Source organism: Chrysoperla carnea, chromosome 1 (genome assembly GCF_905475395.1).
Source record: "Chrysoperla carnea chromosome 1, inChrCarn1.1, whole genome shotgun sequence".
Classification (NCBI taxonomy): Eukaryota; Metazoa; Arthropoda; class Insecta; order Neuroptera; family Chrysopidae; genus Chrysoperla; species Chrysoperla carnea.
In genome coordinates, this window is record NC_058337.1 from 52,899,546 (window position 1) to 52,918,099 (window position 18,554).

Below are 18,554 nucleotides of genomic sequence, written 5' to 3' on the forward strand. Positions count from 1 at the left end.
ATTTATCTCAACATCATTCTTTTTCTAAAGTCTTAACATGATCTCGTCTCTTATACGAGGCGAGAAAATGAAATTCAATTAATCTATATCCTTAGTAAAATTTATTACATAATATTCATTTAATCTATATCCTGTGTAAAATGCATAATATACTAAAAAAGATTATCTGTTTTTCTTGGGGTATTGCCAGTGTAAGTTAGCGTATAAATAAAAGGCAATATTAAGTTCCATTAAGTTAGGTAAAATTTACTGTTTTGGGTACAGCAATGTCACCTATGCTAATTTTAAGCATTTTACCTGTAGAATAAAAATTTTCATATGCGCAGAAAAAAACGTGTTTTTTGGACAAAAATTAACGATTTGCGGTAAATAAATTCTAATTTTAACAGTCGGGGCCCATTATTGAAAAGATTTGAGTCGGTCTAGATTTTAATGAACCCAGACAGTTAAAGTCGCTTTGTAAACTACTGGATTTGTTTCTTTTTTTTTCATAATTTATTTAACGCAGTCGGGTTTTTTTAAATTATTTATTGTAGTTTAGACTTTTTAGTGTCCCAGTACTAAAAAAACCGTCGTATATATATATTTTTGCTATCCCCTTTAAATTTCTTTTATTTTGATACAATACATTTTGGTTATGTTAATTTTTGTTATTAACGCATTACCATTTCACTCCAATAACCCGCCATTTTGTTTTGTTTTTTTTCAAACACTCTTCTAAGAACACTCGGGTTTTTGAGACAAATATGATGATACTGTTAACGTTGAATTCCATGGAGCCATTTGGAAGATACGAAGTACTAAAGAAATTTACATACAAGATACGCGGGAAAAACAGTCGGGTAATACCTAAGTGAATAAATAAAAAATACTTACATATGTTTATGACACACACAACACACCCAGTCGGTGGTGCGTGATGAGTATTCGCGACATGCTTTACAAATACGTTGACGGCATGTACGACAAATAGCACCACGGTTAATAATTCGTCCTAATTCAACACGACATCGAGCACATGAATTCTCTGATCGTAAGACCGCTTGTGCGATAGTATTGGGTGCTAAAACTGCAGTTGTACTTGTTGGTCCAGTTGTAGTAGTGGGAGTTGGACCACCAAAACCACCTCCACCCCAATCACTGTGTGGTGCTGTAGATGTGTGTGGTGTTGTTTGTGTTGGTCGTAAGGCGCCACGACGTCTCAATGCTTGTAGTTCAGCTTTTAGACGCCTGAAACAAAAATAATGTATAAAAGTTATTTATTTTTATTTTTTTTGACATTAATTTTTATTTAATAGTTGTATCGGGATAAAAAATAGATTTATATCCGGTACGGTAATATCTAACCGTAACGTTTATCATATATACAGAGTGAATATTATTTAACGAAGCATCTATTTGCATGATAACTAGCATACAGAACGTACAAATAATGGGTCAATTACTTTCATGTGACATGATCGTCTGCTATAGGTTTTAGTACCTAATGGGGTAAAATTACAAAAAAAATTGTTTTAAAATATTTAACAGACTCATAATCATCACTACATATTATAAAACAAAGTCGCTTTTTCTGTCCCTATGTCCCTATGTCCCTATGTCCCTATGTCCCTTTGTACGCTTAAATCTAAGAAACTACGCAACGGATTTTGATGCGGTTTTTTTAATTGATAGAGTGATTCAAGAGGAAGGTTTTTATGTATAATACATCCATATTATAGTAGAGTAAGGGGTTGAGATAGGGGTTGAAAGGGATATGCTTCAAAAACTAAAAAAGTTGTGCATCGATTAAGCTCAAATATTGATATACAACCAGCTTCAAAGATCTATTGTTTTTATCTACTTTTAACCTTCGGAGAGTAGAAAGGTGTAGCGAGAAAGTGGGAAGGAATTATCGAATATTTACAAATAGACCTAAGTGGGGTATCAAATAAAAGAGCATGACGTGTACATTACAAAACTGTTATCCCACGCAAGGAAATGTGGAGGGAGGGGTGCAAGTGGGGATGTTGCCCAGCAAAGCGGGTAGTTCACAGCTAGTATAGTAATAAATTTTAGACAGAACAAATAAAATAGCCTTTAAAAATTCAAATATGTCCACTATGATAGTTTATATCGTCTGCACAGAAAAAACATTAACTTGTTCTTAAAACAAGTATAAACTGGCTCAGTGGTCTTGCGAATATAATCGCCTTTTAAAACGTTGGGCTACTGACTGGGAGGATGCGGGCACGAATCCAGGCAGCTACAGTGTAATCAATTGTAATTAATGGGGCAGTTAAAATGATCACACTGTCGTCGCTTGGATAAGAACGAAGTAACCAATTACACTCACACCATACAAATTTTATTGTATATTGGATCCAGTTTAAAGTAAAATAAAAAAAAATTTAAAAAATAACGATGTGGGTGGCCGCTGTTATAGATAGATATCTGAAAAACGGAGGTCAAACCCCATTTTTATTATTATAATGTATAACTAAAGTAGCTATTTCTTGAGTCGACGATTTAAATACTTAATTAAAGAAAATAATTAAAGTATAGAAAGTAAATATTTTCTTGAACCATGAATAAATCAGTGTTGGTATTATACCGTAAGATGACAACCCAAAGTACTCTTTTTTCTCAGATCTGATAAGGGAAATATCCCGAAATTTCTGCATGACTAACATTGAAAAATTCAATTTTCTTTGCTCGAAACAACTACACTTTTGTAGGATCTATCTATCGCATTTACTGAATGAATTTATTTTATGATAGACCATACTAACAATAGAGAACGAAAAGTATAAGGGTTGCATAAGGGAAAATGTTGGAAATACGAACGTAATTTTATAAGGAAACATGGCAATTTTCGACATTTTAGATGCTTTTTAGAAGTGTTTAGTCAGTCGAAAGTATGAAGATATACCGCCTGACCTTCAAAAATATTTTTCGATTTTTTTTAACGGGTAAATTCCTTCCTAAGCCAAGTCAAGTGAAATATTTTTCAACACCTTCAAAGCAATCGCGAAAATGACGGCATCCAAATCTGTCATTATCTAAATTATCTTTCGGACTATAAATTATGTAACATTCTTATTAAAAAATTCAAGCAGCCACAGGAAAAAATTGAGAATCACATTGACGGGTAACAATTTTTGATAAAAAAACTCATTCTACAATGAAGTCGTATGGCAAATGACAGACTTGCGAAAATTTCATTGAAGAAAACTTTACTTTTTACTAGGAAATTCATTCAAGTTCAAGATTAACCAAGATAAGCTTCACATATCTAAGTTTTTTATGATAAATAAAAGCACTGAAGTCATTAACGTGAAAATAATATATAACGCTTTGAACGTTTTCGTGCAAACAACAATAGTTTTAAGCAAGTGAAATATTTTAATGATTCCCGAAAGACATTTTAAAAAGAATATTCAGAGCTTTCCAAAAAAAATATCTTAAAATAAAAACAAAAGGTTGATTCTTGAACAACCCACAAAAGCATATGAACTTTCTGTTTTGTAAAACACATTATGAACAAAAAGTATATTTATCAACTTTATATGTATTCGAAAAGTACGGAATCCATAGTTTTAAAACACGTTCGTATACACGATAAAATTACAAAAACTCGCAAATAGTGGAACAAGTAGCCAAAATATTACGAAGGTTTTTAACTTGAAATGTAAAAAGTAGGGTCCTATTTGTCAAAAAAATAAGGTCATCATATATATTAAATGTCCAATAATTATCTAAAACCGAAAATCATTTTAAAAAAAAATTGTTAATGCCTACTAATTCCTCCTAATAATATTTTCCTCGTCGAGAAAAAAACATTAACTAATAAAACAAACACAAAGAACTAAAAAATAACATAAGCATAATTTCTCGGTGCTGCGCCGAACGTTTTCATCATCTCGACCACACTTGAAATATATTGTAGCTTGTGGGTACCTCTATGATTCCATTACTTACACAAATGAAAGTCAGCGAAAAATTTTCCGGAATTCTTTTTTTATAGTCAAGGTGAAGTTAAAAGGTTACTAAATAATTACTTCCCACCCAAAAATTAATTAATAATTTCTCTTTTTTCTTACTTTAATAGGAAGATTCTTATTTTTTTATTTTAATCGACTCTCCAACTGTAGACTTTAAACCCAACAAAGCAGCAAACCAGCATCTAGTCAAACTCTTGGAACTGTACGAGCAAATATTCGTCAGGTTAAAGCTTTCGATGCATTTAAAACTTTGCCAGATACATAACTTGAGTAACGCGGCTCTCTCAATTTTGTCTTTGCTCTGTGTTGTCGAACTACCAAATGACTGGGCCCGAACAATATTTTTGTTATAAAATAGCTACAATTAGCCTTAGAGCTGAAACGGTCCTAGGACTAAATTTTTATAAATCATAATTTTCATGTATTCATTTATGATTGACACACGTTTGTTTATAAGCTTCAGAAAAATTCAAATATATGATGCTGTCAGAAAAATTCAAATATATGATGCCAAACTTTTTTTTGGATATAAAATACAAAAAAATACTTTTTAGATAAATAAGTGTTTTTAATCGAAGTAAATAGAAAAAGTCGAATCCGGTTTTCAAGAACTACAAGGTTTTTAACTCAAGTTGCTTGGAATAGGATAGTACGAAAGGTAATCGAAAAAAAGGGCCCGGCTAAAATAGACCGAAAATTCTAGAGACATCAGAATTATGATATATAAACCAAGATGATTGAATTATACTTCACAGTTCGAAAATGTTAAATTAGGCGAAACATGTCATTTTTTAACATAGAAAATTGGAAGTTTTTTCTTCCAATCCTAAATTATGGAGTTCCACAAAGTAAGCTCTCTACAATTAAGTACCCGGAGTAAAGTAAATTTGTAATTACGAGTTATTTGGGTTGAGTTTGTCGACCATAGAGGAGTTTGCTGAGTTCTGAAGTTTTAAGCCGTTGCATTAAAAAATGGGACACTATTATTTGCCTCTATTTGATAATTTTACTCTATTTTCATCCATTTACACTGTCTAACATAATTTAAAAATTATTGGTGTATACAAACCTTATAAAATAATATTTCTACATTATGGAAGCAAGAACAAGATACAACAAAATGGATTATTCTTAGAAACACACACCCATAAAAGGAAAAAAATAAAATAATAATTATCTTAAAAATATCTTTTTCCATTCTTAGTAAAATGTTGGTATAATTTATGTTTAAAAATTTTCTTAAATTGAAAATTATTGTTTAAAAAAAGAAAATATTCAGTTACTTATGTTGTTTTAAGGTTTTCTTCTAAAATCCAAATAACAAGTTCCTAAATATAGGTGAAATATATACCCATATGGTATATGGTAAAATATTTGTCGTAATTTATTACGGTTTCTTCTCTTAAATTATGTATCTTTATATACTTGCGTATCAATCCCAAGGAATGTGCCGTAAAATGGTTGTATTCAAAATTGTGTATTACGAGTAACGATTTTTTTTTTTAAGAATTCAATTTTTTCAAATTAGTTTAAACGGCGTCAGGAAAAAAATTTGCTCGAACAATAGAATATGAACACAGTCCGTGGTACAACACCTTTTTAGTTTAATGTTAAACAATTCACCAAAAGTAAACTATGTATGTATTGAAAAACAAGTACGATATATTTCTGGTGCTAGACAAGCTCATTGGTGCAGTATTCTTTCCGGACAAAATATTTGTCGAATTTCTTTATCTAAATTAAATAATAAATGAATAAATAATTAAATTATCTAAATTATCTTGTAAACGCATTAAATCTAAGTATGAATTCATCAAGATAGAAAAACCCATGGTGTATTTACCCACGAGGCTTTAATCTTTAAATTCTTTCCTAGAGTTCCGATTAACCTGAAAATTAGGGATTGAGCTTTTTCAACTCTTAGATCAAAAATTGTATGGTGCCTAGTAATGCCCGGGGGATGGTAACCACACCATCATAGGGGTGGGAAAATATATGATGAAAATGGCAACGGAAATAGATAGAGCGATGAAATCTAAACAGAAAATGTCATTTGAGTATATTTCGAAAAGTCAACAGTTTTCGAGTTATTGGCAATTGTTATTCGGAGTTAACAATTTTGAAAAAATTATATTATACACGTTCTAAAGTACTACAAAAAAACTTGAAAATGAAGAAAGTTTAAAGTCATTGGCAAGAAAATTAACGGAGTTATAATGAAAAGAAAATTTCTCGTACCTTTTTTTTAAATTAAGCTCTTTTCCCGCAGAATATTTTACCTTCCAAACAATTTTTTAGTTACTTTATTATTTTGCGTGTTATTTAATGATAAAGTCATTTTTTTATTTTTTCCAATAATTTTTTTGCATTTAAATTCCAATATTTCAAAAAATTTATATTTGAAACTGTAAGAACTTTTTGAGCAAGTTGTCATTACCTAAATAAAAAAAAATTGGAAAGTGACAAGCATAATTTTATTTCCCGTGGTAAATTCATCAATTTTTGTGCTGAAATAAACCATAAAAGAATGGTACGAGAAATTTCCTTTTCATTATAACTCCGTAAATTTTCGTGCAAATGACTTGAAGTTTTTTCTATTTTCAAGGTTTTTTATAGAACTTTAAAAAGTGTATAAAATACTTTTTTCAAAACTCGTCAAATTTTCCAGTTAAATACTCCCAATTTCAATCGCCAAAAGCTGCAACATATTGAGTTTTCGACATATACTTGAATAACATTTTTTGATTAGATTTAACTCGATCGATTCCATTTCCAACATATAGTTTTCCACCCCCTAGAAGGGGTGGCCATTACTTCTTACGCAAAAGCATCATTAGGCACCATTTAACTTTTGATCTAGAGGGAGAACAAAGCTTAATCCAAAATTTTGATATTAGGTAAAAAAAATTTTTTTAATTATTGGAAATTGATGCTTTAGAATCAACCTTTCTGGAGTTTTTCGAACATTAAACTGCTAATAACTCAAAAAATATTGACATTTGATTGTTTCCGTGGATGCGGAGGAATATACAAAAACTGGACCAAAAGGACAACCTCCGCTATATTAATGTATAAGCATTTTTGAACAAGAATTAAATGACAAAATGCGGTCCTTGACTTTAGCACACTCAACTCTATCTAGCGCCTGCTGTATATCTAATCAATAATGTACTAAATTATAATATTTTTGTTTTTAAATATTCTATAAATAATAAACTGTAGGTAATATTTTAATTTCCTAAATGAATATAAACGTAATTAGATTTTATTTTAAAATTAAAACATTAAGTTTTATAATTAAATTTATAATATAAATATAAATATGTGAACAATTGATTGTGTTAATTGTTGAAATACTCTAAATAGATAGTGTTGAATATCAATGTTTGCATTATTTTTATAAATAAGATATTTAAAAAAAATGTTCTAGAGATAAAGTGTTGGTTATTTTCCCCCGAAAATTTCGATAAATTGTCAAGGATTTTTTGGTATCTAACCTGCATGTCTTGAAAAAATTCCCTCGTTGATCCTTTTGACCCCCTCAAGGAAGATGCACACATCTTCCTCGGCAGTAACATGATTAGTAGATAATGATGAAATTTTTACAGTGTACTCTGGACCTATACGTGAGTTTGAGTTCGTAACTGAGCCACGTAGGTCCAGCTAGGGTACTTTACCGATCTATTAAAAGAGTAGTTATTAATTAAAATACACTAAGTAGAATAACCATCCTCATAACAGGATATGTTATTTAATGTATTTTTTATTATTTAACTTCTCTGTTAATTGATCGATAAGGTACTCAAATTGGACATGTGACTCAGTTACGAACTCAAACTCACTTTAAGCTACACCAAAAGTTTGTTTATAGTATCAATATTTTTAAACTTTACAAAATTGAGACTAAACTTAATACACTCGGTTATATTTCATATATAGGGATAATAATAATAAACATATTTATATTATTATTTATAGATATATTCCAAAATATCTATAATTAAAAATAATGCGTATAAAATTTATGTATATATATATATATATATATATATATATATATATATATATATATATATATATATATATATATATAGATATAGATATAGATATATATCTATTTATATGAATAATATATATTATTCTAATTCTATTATATTTAACATTAAAAATATGTTATTAATATTATTATTATTAAATTTTAAATAAAAACAAGTGCAAAATCATAAAAAATAATGTAATAAAAATATTACATTAATCTCTTATAAAATGATTATTGTTTTTATCTGGATTTTATTTTCAAGCAGTTAATGGTTTTTTTATAATTTAAATAAAATTAATTTTTTTATAATTTAAATTTTTGTTCCATATTTATCTTTGTCAATTCGGTAAAGTTGTTTCCACGCTCGTTGTTTTAAAACAAAAAATGGACAATAGTGATATTTATTGATATATTTGCTAATTACCGATGTAACAATTCTAATAAAAATATTTTGCGTAAAAAAATATAAAAAAAATTTATTTTTTGTCAATATTCGACCTGAATTTGTTTGTTCATATTTTTAAACTTACGTCATTGTTTGTTTAATAGTCCTACAAGCATAATAATCCTACCGAGCTGGGCCATTGATTAGGTTCTTACTTCGACATAAAGTGCACGTGAAAATAATCATTTCGTACCGAAAAATCGACCTCTCAGGGGAGGAGGGCTAACCTCTTTTTTGGGAATTAAAAAAATTTATAACTAGACTTATTATAAAAACTAGAAATAAAATCTTCGGGTGAAAATAAAAAGAATAGATTAGACCTCGAAGATATCTTATACCTACTAATATTTTACAATATTTTGGGAATTTACTAATTACTTTTTTGTTTGTATTATTATTTTTTAATTTAATGTCTATGTGTTTAAAAGATGTCAGTGTATGTATAAACTTTAGTATGTTATTATAGTATAGGAATAATTTTAGCATGATTGCCCATACGAATACGTAATTAAAACGATCTGTATATGAATCCAACCACTATAATGCGACTGTTTTATGATATTTTTTTATGGTTACATTATTATTCAAGTAGAGAGCTGTGATACAGAGAGTCAATACAGCGAACTTTTGATTTAAAAAATTTCATTATTAATATCGTACAAATTTTAATTTTTTAAAACATTTTAAATTAACTCAGGGAAACAATGTCGTATTATCTTCAAAACTTTTAACTATTATTAAAAAAGTCCTAACCGAAATGCTTGCTATATCACTAGTTCGATATACATCTAGGCATATAAATATCACGAGCATGACAGAATACATTCGTTAAGCAATGCATCTAAGTGGGAGGGATTATATACATGTGTTGACCCCCACTCTATGAAGGCACACAACAGAAGAACTGTTGTATAGCTTAAAAGACATCGAAGTCACGATACAAGTCACTTTTGCAATTTCATATAACATCTATAATACCTCTTGCTTAGATGCATTGCTTAACGCATGTACCCTGTCATACTCGTGATAGTTATATGCCTAAATGTAAATCGAACCAGTGGTATAGTAAATCGCATTTTTGGGGGAAGTCCGATTTTTGTGGAAAACCCGTTGAAAGTTAGGATGGTCAAAGATATGTTTAAATTTGAAGAGACGGGATGCTACCCCGTGGAGGAAGGCCGGCATCTTGGTTTGAAGGGGTGAGTTAGTTTTTTTTTTTATAATAACTGCTTCACTATTGATTTTACTGATAAAAGTGCCGGAAGCATTTTTGTAGAGAATAACATTCTCTACGTTTTTTTAATTCTTTACCAGGGTGCGTTGTTATTGCGCCAGGGGTCACCAATGTCGCGTACCTACTCCCGAGCATCGTAAAATTACAAGATTAGCTGTTTCAAATTTTACACTAACTTTCCAGTAGATTGTTTAATATGTTACATTTTCTTGGAATTTTTTTCAGTAAAATGAATAGTGTATCAGTTATTGCAAAAAAATGACTTTAAACCAAGTAACGGCCTTTTCCCAAGAGGCAGGATCCCGCCTTTTCAAATTTAAACTTATTTTTGACCACCCTAACCGCAATTAAAAGTCGGACTTCCCCTCAAAAATTCGATTTAAAAATCTAGAATGACAGTACTATATGGAATCGTTTATAATTCTGTGTGTGTTCGCTTCTAATTTACTTTGATTGACGAAACAGATCAAAAAACGATATTTGTAATCTCGGATTTGTTTACATAAATTTGTATTTGCGAGATCAAGACAAAATTGCCATCAAGAGTCATTTTATAAATTCCAATATTCATGCACTTCATTAATTTGACAACGGTTTATTATCCATTGTGTGCCTAACCAATATACGTTAAAATTCCTTCTTGCTATAATTCACAAAATTTGTTATTACAGGTTTTTTGAAACAACCGGTATGAAATAATTTAATATTTTTCTTTTGTTAAATTAAAAATAAAATTCATTTATAAAATTGTATTATTATTATACATATGACAGACAGTATCGTTTGTCATGTCGCGTCGCGTCCATGTTTCGTACCGTCATTTTCATCAAGTGTGGTTGGTTTTGTATTTTTCATAGGGTGTACCAATAATAATAAGTATATATCCCCCCTCATTTCATATTTCCATAACTTTTCAATAGACACAAAATAAAATAATATAAAATGTATAGAAACAGTCGAGCATCCGCTACTCCATTTCACCTCTTTTCTTTTTACCCCACAACACGTCTATCCAATTTTAAAATTTTCATTTTCTCTTAGAAACAGAAAGATAATGTTTAATATGTAAAATCTATCTATGTATGACACAATACTATATTGTATGTAAATACAGGATGACTTGAAAGAAAATTTTTCATTATTGTTGGAAACTTGAATCCCATTGGTAATTTATAAAATAAATTTGATTAAAGAACAAAGTCTTTATTCATCTTTTATACTCATACGAAAAAATCCTTTAGTGAGTTATAAACCTTTTTGCAATTCAATAAGTAATGGTAACTTTCAACAGTTTCAGTTTTTTTGAATAAAACACGTTAAAATATTTTCTGAAATTCTTCCAACTGATTTCCTCCGGAAAACCGCTTTTTTGACATGTTTATAGATTTGTTAATCTATGTAGCTCTTCGAAATTAAACAAGGAGATATCGATTTACCAACGCCTCCTTTCTCCCTTTTTATGAAGAAATATTATGTTATTTCTTGCTTTTAAAGCTTTTTGTACCTTGCAGTCTCTCGAAATTAAAAAATTTGTATGTTAAGATACTTGTGACGAATACTCTTCTCTTTTTATACACTATGTATATATGAAATGGAATCATCACTTGGATAAGCTTCAAAGGATGGACGAAAAAGCTCTCGACCAAATTTCGATCTAAGGCCTAGTTTCCGAGATAATTAACCAAATCAGTTAAATAATAAATTAATCCAATGCAACGATAAAGACAACAACAGGAAGACAACAATAATTTCTGTCTTTATCGTTGCACTTAATTTCCAAATTATCTATCTCACTTTTAAAATTTTATTAAACCTCAACCTAGTAATTACCATGGCATGTAATAATACACATAGGCTACTGGTTGAGGTTTAATAATAAAAAAACAAAAAGAAAACCGACTTCAAAAGAAAGTTTTCCAAAACAAATTAACATGCACTAATAGTAAAAAAACAACGATAATATAATGTAGTTAAAACTATTGTTATTTTTGGAGTCGGTGTCAACCAAGGAAACAACTTTGACAGAACAGTTTGCTACATTAGCTTGGCTGACACAGACTCCAAAAATAACAATAATTTTAACTACATTATATTATCGTTATTTTTATACATTTTAGTGCAGATTAATTTGTTTTGGAAAAGTTTTTCTTTTGAAGTCGGTTTTCTTTTTGTTTTTATTTTCTGATTTTTAGTGAATCTGAAGTACATTAACTAATTTGTAGTGTCCGACCGAAGCTTCGACTTCGGCTTCGGCTTCGGCCACCTTCGGCCAAAAAAACCACCTTCGGTCAAACATTACCATTAAACCTGAATTCAGGCCGAAGCCGAAGCTTTGGCCGAAGGTTCTTAGCAAACGTCGGAATTGAACGAATTGTTCTAAATGTTATTATTTTGAAATAAATTTCAAGGTAATTTTTTTAATCACCTTTAGATTGACTTCTAGATCAACTTCTCAAGATCATAACCTCTAAATCAACTTCTAGAGATCAACTTTAATATTAAAGTTTTAAAATCATGTTTTTAAACCTTCGGCTTCGGCTCGGCTTCGGCTTCGGCCGAAGGTTGTGGCGATAGCCTATTTATCGGCTTCGGCCAAAAATCGACCTTCGGTCGGACACTACTAATTTGTCACTAAAAAAAGAATAATCGATATCGGTTGGCGTTATATTGAGTTATTCGTTCTCTTGTAGTGCATACTTAATGCAAATTTAAGACTTTATGGTTTTCTCATGGATGTCGTTGTCAGAACTGGACCAAAATGAAATAGGACCACACGGGAGGTACTAGCTTTCAAACAGGTAAAGAAAAAATCGGTGCACCCAGTCGAAAATTCTGACGTAACACACATAAAAAAATACAGTCGAATTGATAACCTTCTCTTTTTTGTTTAAAGTCGGTTAAAAATTTAAAAAAGTGAGATAGATTAAAGGATAATTAAATGCAACGATAAAGACGTCTTTCTATTTCTAAGTGCTCTGTCATTGGATATATTCATTTATTTTTATTTATTGTTTTTTTTAAATATGAAAAATTAAGATAGTAAGTAAAGATTTCATTTATCGACGAATCACGATGTAAAGATTCACATTTAGACATCTAGTCATACGAGCGCTTTTTAATGGAAATTGTTCAAAGCATAAGCTTGACTCAGGTTTAAAAATTCCTAAATATTATGCCCATTCCCTTTTATAAATCAAACTTTTATAAAAGCATTTAAAAAAGATATTTTCATGTTTATTATTTTTATTTTTTTATTATTTACAAATTATTCACAAAAAACCGAATCATAGTACTGAAATGAAAAAAATTAAAGCTACTAAAAGCTTTATCTTTATGATGTAAAAAGATATTAAAATTTTGTAAATAAATTTTCAATACTTAAATGTAAATTTATTTTCTTTTGTTTTTAATTTTATAATGATTTTCATATCTCTTTTTTCACTGTCATTAAAAACTTTTCAAAAAATTGTTTAAAATTTGATATATTTTAGTTTTTTTATAAAAGTTATCAAGCGGATCCAGAAAAATAGATGAAGCAATATGAACTGAGCATTATAGTTTTCGTGCCCTTACATTGCAACATTGCAGCATTTATTTATTAGAAAAAACACGAAAATCTATTTCACTTTGGTCTTACTAATTCCACAACGCGAATAATTCGCATACTATTTTGATAAGTATTCGAATGATAAGTAATATAATAATAGGCAAATAATATAATAAAAAATATTTATAAATGAAAGATGTTTCAACTTCAGACCTTCGGCCTGGCAACAGCTTTCGGCTTCAGTCAGTTAGGGGTGAACTTCGTGTTCAAAATGATGTTTCAATCTGAGAAATATTATAATAGGTATGATAAATTATTTAATATTTTATCGGTAACTGACTGAAGCCGAACAAAATGTTCGATTTACATCTAGGCATATAAATATCATGAGTATGACAGAATACATGTGTTAAGCAATGCATCTGAGTGGGAGATATTATATAAATGTGTTGAAGCTTCAATATGCGTTGAGATAGTTGTAAGACGCTTGGAGAGTGGGAGTTTCTTAGTTGAATAGATGAACTACAACAGATAAGCCACGGTACAAGTCACTTTTGCAATTTCATATAATACCTATAATATCTCTTACTTAGATGCATTGCTTAACGCATGTACTCTGTCATACTCGTGATATTTATATGACTAGATGTAAATCGAACATTTCTGTACATAGAGAAAATAGAAATATTTTAAAAATATATAAATAATTCGATCAAGGACGAGTCGAGCTCGCCCACAAAGAGGTACGCACTATCGTACAAGATATTACTATGTAATTTTTTATAAATACTTTTGTAATAGAAAATAAGAAGTACGGAATCCTTAACTCGCACTTTACCGGTTTTTTATTTGTTGTAATAGTGACTGTAGTCATGACACACTCTGTCAAAACTGTTGCGTTCAGGTGTCTAGCTATTATGGTTTTTGAGATACAGTCTGCTGATAGACAGACAGCGGAGACTTAGTAATAGGTTTTTCGCTGGTTACGCTTCAGGTACGGAACCCTAAAAAATATTATCAAATTTTTTTTACGGAAAGTGTATTTTTTGACTCTTTAAATATTATAAATTATGTAACTAAAAGAAAATAAAATGAGATAACGTTCATTAATGTTGATGAATTATTAAAAGAGATATGGAAACCCGACAAAAAAAAACCTAGAGAGAAAATATAGAAAAACGAAATTTCCAAAGTTGCACAATGAAACAGCAATGGGGTTTTCCAACCGAAACTTTAAGGTTATAGGTATATATTATGTTGTTTATGTATACATTATGCCCGATTATAACACAACTAGACAATAAGATTACTAATTTCTGTCTAAGAGATAGCATAAAATGTGACCTTTGGTTACATTGTAGCTAAATTGGACTATATAGTTTTAGAGAACACATTTAAACACTACCTCTTAAGCAGATTTTAATAAACTGGTTTATTATTTTTCGTTTAAGAGGTAACGCGTAAACGTAGCCTTTGAATTCATATACTTCAATTTAGCTTCGATGTACGCTATAAAACTAGCAACATCCTAGATTTGGTCTATGTAGATTTAAAGGCTACGTAAAACTCTTAAGCTAGAGTTAATAATCTATTTTATTAATTTCTGCCTAAGACGTAGCGTGTAAATGTGGCATTTGAATACATTATAGCTAGAATGGGCCTCTGTACTAAATTTTTTTTATTTCTTCAAAAGACGTTCGCTATCGAGCCAAAACATCGTGTGAAATCAATTTTTGGATAACATCAATAACTACGAAAATATGAAGGATTTAAATGTACCAATAAAAATAAAGCAAACTAACACTTGGTGAAGTCATAGCCTGCAATTGCCATATCAAATGTTGTTTTGCAAGAATAAGATTAAAATTATTTCATTCCATATATCTTATGTTTATCAATTGATTTTATTTTTGATTTCAAATCTTGTAATCTATTTTGGCACATTTTCAAATTTTAACGAAATATACATTGAAATCAATATAAGGACAACAGACAGAAGTTAATAAACTGGGTTTTAAATTCATGGAAAAGACGTAACGCGTAAACACAGTATTTGAATCTACATAAACCAAATTTTGTTGCAATGTATCATTATTTATTATTATACATATTTACCAATTTTAATAAAGCTTTTGAAATATAATTACATTATTTTCCATTTAACATATTATTTTTAAAATATACTCCAACCACTGTTTTGGAAAAAATATGCAAGAATTGAAAACAAAAAGATATTTAGGAAAAACGTAAAAAATTTGTATAAAGTATGGTTTGGGCATAGTAGTAAAAAAATAATAATGAAGGGCAGTAACAGTATAAAAACAAGTGAAAACAAATAATTGACTGAGTTAATTGTTGAAATACCATGTATAGACAGTGTTGATTACTCTATCGCATTACACATACATCCATGTCACACATACATAACTGATTATCCCAAATTAATACCTACCATCAAATTTGCATCTAATGTGTGTCCTCGTGAGTAAACAGTGATGTTTACAAAAAAATGTTTCAAACAAAAGTTGTTTATTTTTTGATAAGGAACATTTTTTACATTTAAACATTTAAACTTTAGTTCTATCTCTGATGGTTTACAAGATGGGTCCTGCATCCAAGACCCAATTGGCCTATGTTGCTCATTTACGAACTCGACTTCACTTTTTACGTCCTGAGTGTGCTGTAAAAATTTCAGCTTGATTTTTTTTTTCGTTTTTGAATTATTTTGATGACAGACGGACGGACAGACAGACAGCCGGGAATGGACTAATTAGGCGATTTTATGAACACCTATACCAACTTTTGTTTATGGTATCAATATTTTTAAGCGTTACTAGCTTGGAACTAAACTTAGCATATATGAAATATATACATGGTATAAAAATTATTCTTGCATCACATTAATATACAATATTATACAAACAACAAATCATTTACGCTTTTTTGTATAAATTAATTGAAGCAGAGCCATACACAGACAGACATAATATATTACTTTAACCATACACCCGTCTGTAACGGTGTAAACCCTTGGTTTTCCTGCGCGTAGCTTTGTATACATAGCTCTATATACACAAAAATACATATATACACATTGAGCTAATAGAGAAGTTCACCTGTTGCTCTCAATTTGATTGCAAATAAAACAATGAACAGAGAATGAACATGTCCTGTCCGTATAACTGTGTTCCACTGTGGCACACTGATCTAATGTTATATATATATATATATATATATATATATATATATATATATATATATATATATATATATATATATATATATATATAAATGTATGTATGTATAAAATGTCGTATCACGTACAGTGTTCCTACTTTTTGTTCCCAGTTGAATACGTTTACAACCAGGAATTATTACATACTATTGATATAAAGTTAACCCATCCACGATAAATATGATTTAAATGCTTACACAACAGTTTATCAATATATTCATGTGCTTTAAACTTGTATATCTCCATAATAGACGCAGGAACGAAGACAAACATATCGAAGTCTGCGGCAGTCCGCCAACAAATTAGCGAAGAGTAACATTCATAATAAGAGTAATTACGACTAGCTAATTCTTACTGTTGATGCCTACTTGGTAGTCGAAATACGTATTTATAAAATACAAAAAACCGATCTAGGAAAATGGGGTGAAAATCGAAATTTATTTCGAAATATCCTAGAGTTCTCATTTATTATCTTCGATCAGATTTATACGTAAAAGAAATGTTTTGAGTAAAGAATTGCATTGCACTAAACTTTCCATACCCAAAAGGTAACCAACGGGAGTCTTTTTGAAGATCTAATAGTTTAAACAACCGCAGGAGAAAAAAATCATTTTTTTGTAAAAAAGCGTGGGGTGCTAGATTTCAATTATTGTAAATATTTTATTGACAGATATTGATTGGCAAAAGTAAAGTCATTATAAAATATCTTAAAAAGCACTCCACGGTTTTTGACAATAAAATGATTTAAAAAAAAAAATTATTTTCTACTTTTTTATCCAACTAGTTACACAAGCGTGTTTTTTTGAAACTCTTATTTATTCTACCTAGTCTTATACCTAAGCTACAAAAGGGTGTTTTTTAGTTTTTTAAACTATTATTTATTATTAATATTATGGAATGTTATCTGCGTTTCCACCCACAACGATTTTTAGGTTCATTGTTAATTCTGAAGATCTTAGTCAGGATAATCGGACACACTTATTAAATTATTGTATTAACATCAAGCCTTGAGAAGTATTCAATCCGACGTTTTGAAATGGATAAAAATCATGCTCAAAGATTCCGTTACATAGAGTTAATAAAAGAAAGGTTGATCAAAGGTATACATGAAGACTGTTTTTCCTAACTTAACATATACTTAAAATTCGAAGAATAAGTTTGATCGAGAAAAATTCAAACATAATTACACAGTGTGTCCCCGGATAGAGGTAACTTGTAAATTTTCTTATTTTGCATTTTAAGAAAAAAAGTCATTCTTTATAAGAAGTTTTGCTTATTCTGAAAAGTATGTAGGTATATTTAAAACTTCTTAATAATGTACAGGGTAGCCAAAAATTTGGAATCACTATTTTTTTTTTTTTATGGTAAACTACCCTTCTTTTTTATAAGTTAACAAAATGTTACTAAAAAAAGTTACTCAAAATTAACAATTATGACTCTATACAAAATTTCAAGAAGATCTTTCCAACTTTGACAATTCAATTCATTTCAGTGAATGTTTATCCGACAAAATAAATTTCCTTGTTAATTTTCTAACCTAGTCCACAAAAAAAATACACTCTCGAATAGTTCATGTTCATTGATTTATTATTATTTTCTTTGTTACGTTTTTTTATAATTACAGCTTTTGTTCAATTAAAGTACACGGATCTTCTTGATATTTTGTATAGAGTCATAATTAACTGCGAGTAACTTTTCTTAGTAACATTTTGCCAACTTCTAAAAAAGAAGGATAGTTTACCAAAAATAAAAATAGTGATTCCAAATTTTTGGCTACCCTGTACATTATTAAGAAGTTTTAAATATACCTACAAACTATTCAGAATAAGCAAAACTTCTTATAAAGAATGCTTTTTTTTCTTAAAATGCAAAATAAGTAAATTTACAAGTATAGTTACCTCTATCCGGGGACACACTATATATTCGACATAAGCTCGATAGTTCAATGATATGCTCACTGTACTTAATAACTGCTAAGAAATAGAAGAAAACTTGACCTTAGAAAGGAAACAAAATTATAAAAAAGGAAATTTTTTCCGAAAACCCCGTAGTTTAAGCAAAAAAAAAAAGG

At 29.4% G+C, this 18,554-nt stretch overlaps 1 protein-coding gene across 1 annotated transcript in view; it reads right to left on the reverse strand.

Annotated features, from left to right (window-relative positions):
- The window catches only part of LOC123305822 (serine-rich adhesin for platelets-like), a 233,997-nt gene that overhangs the window by 123,322 nt on the left and 92,121 nt on the right, over window positions 1–18,554 (reverse strand). Inside the window, exon 2 of the mRNA XM_044887655.1 lies at window positions 877–1,230. Coding sequence (XP_044743590.1) covers window positions 877–1,230 — 354 coding nt within the window. The remainder of the gene's footprint in view (window positions 1–876; window positions 1,231–18,554) is intronic.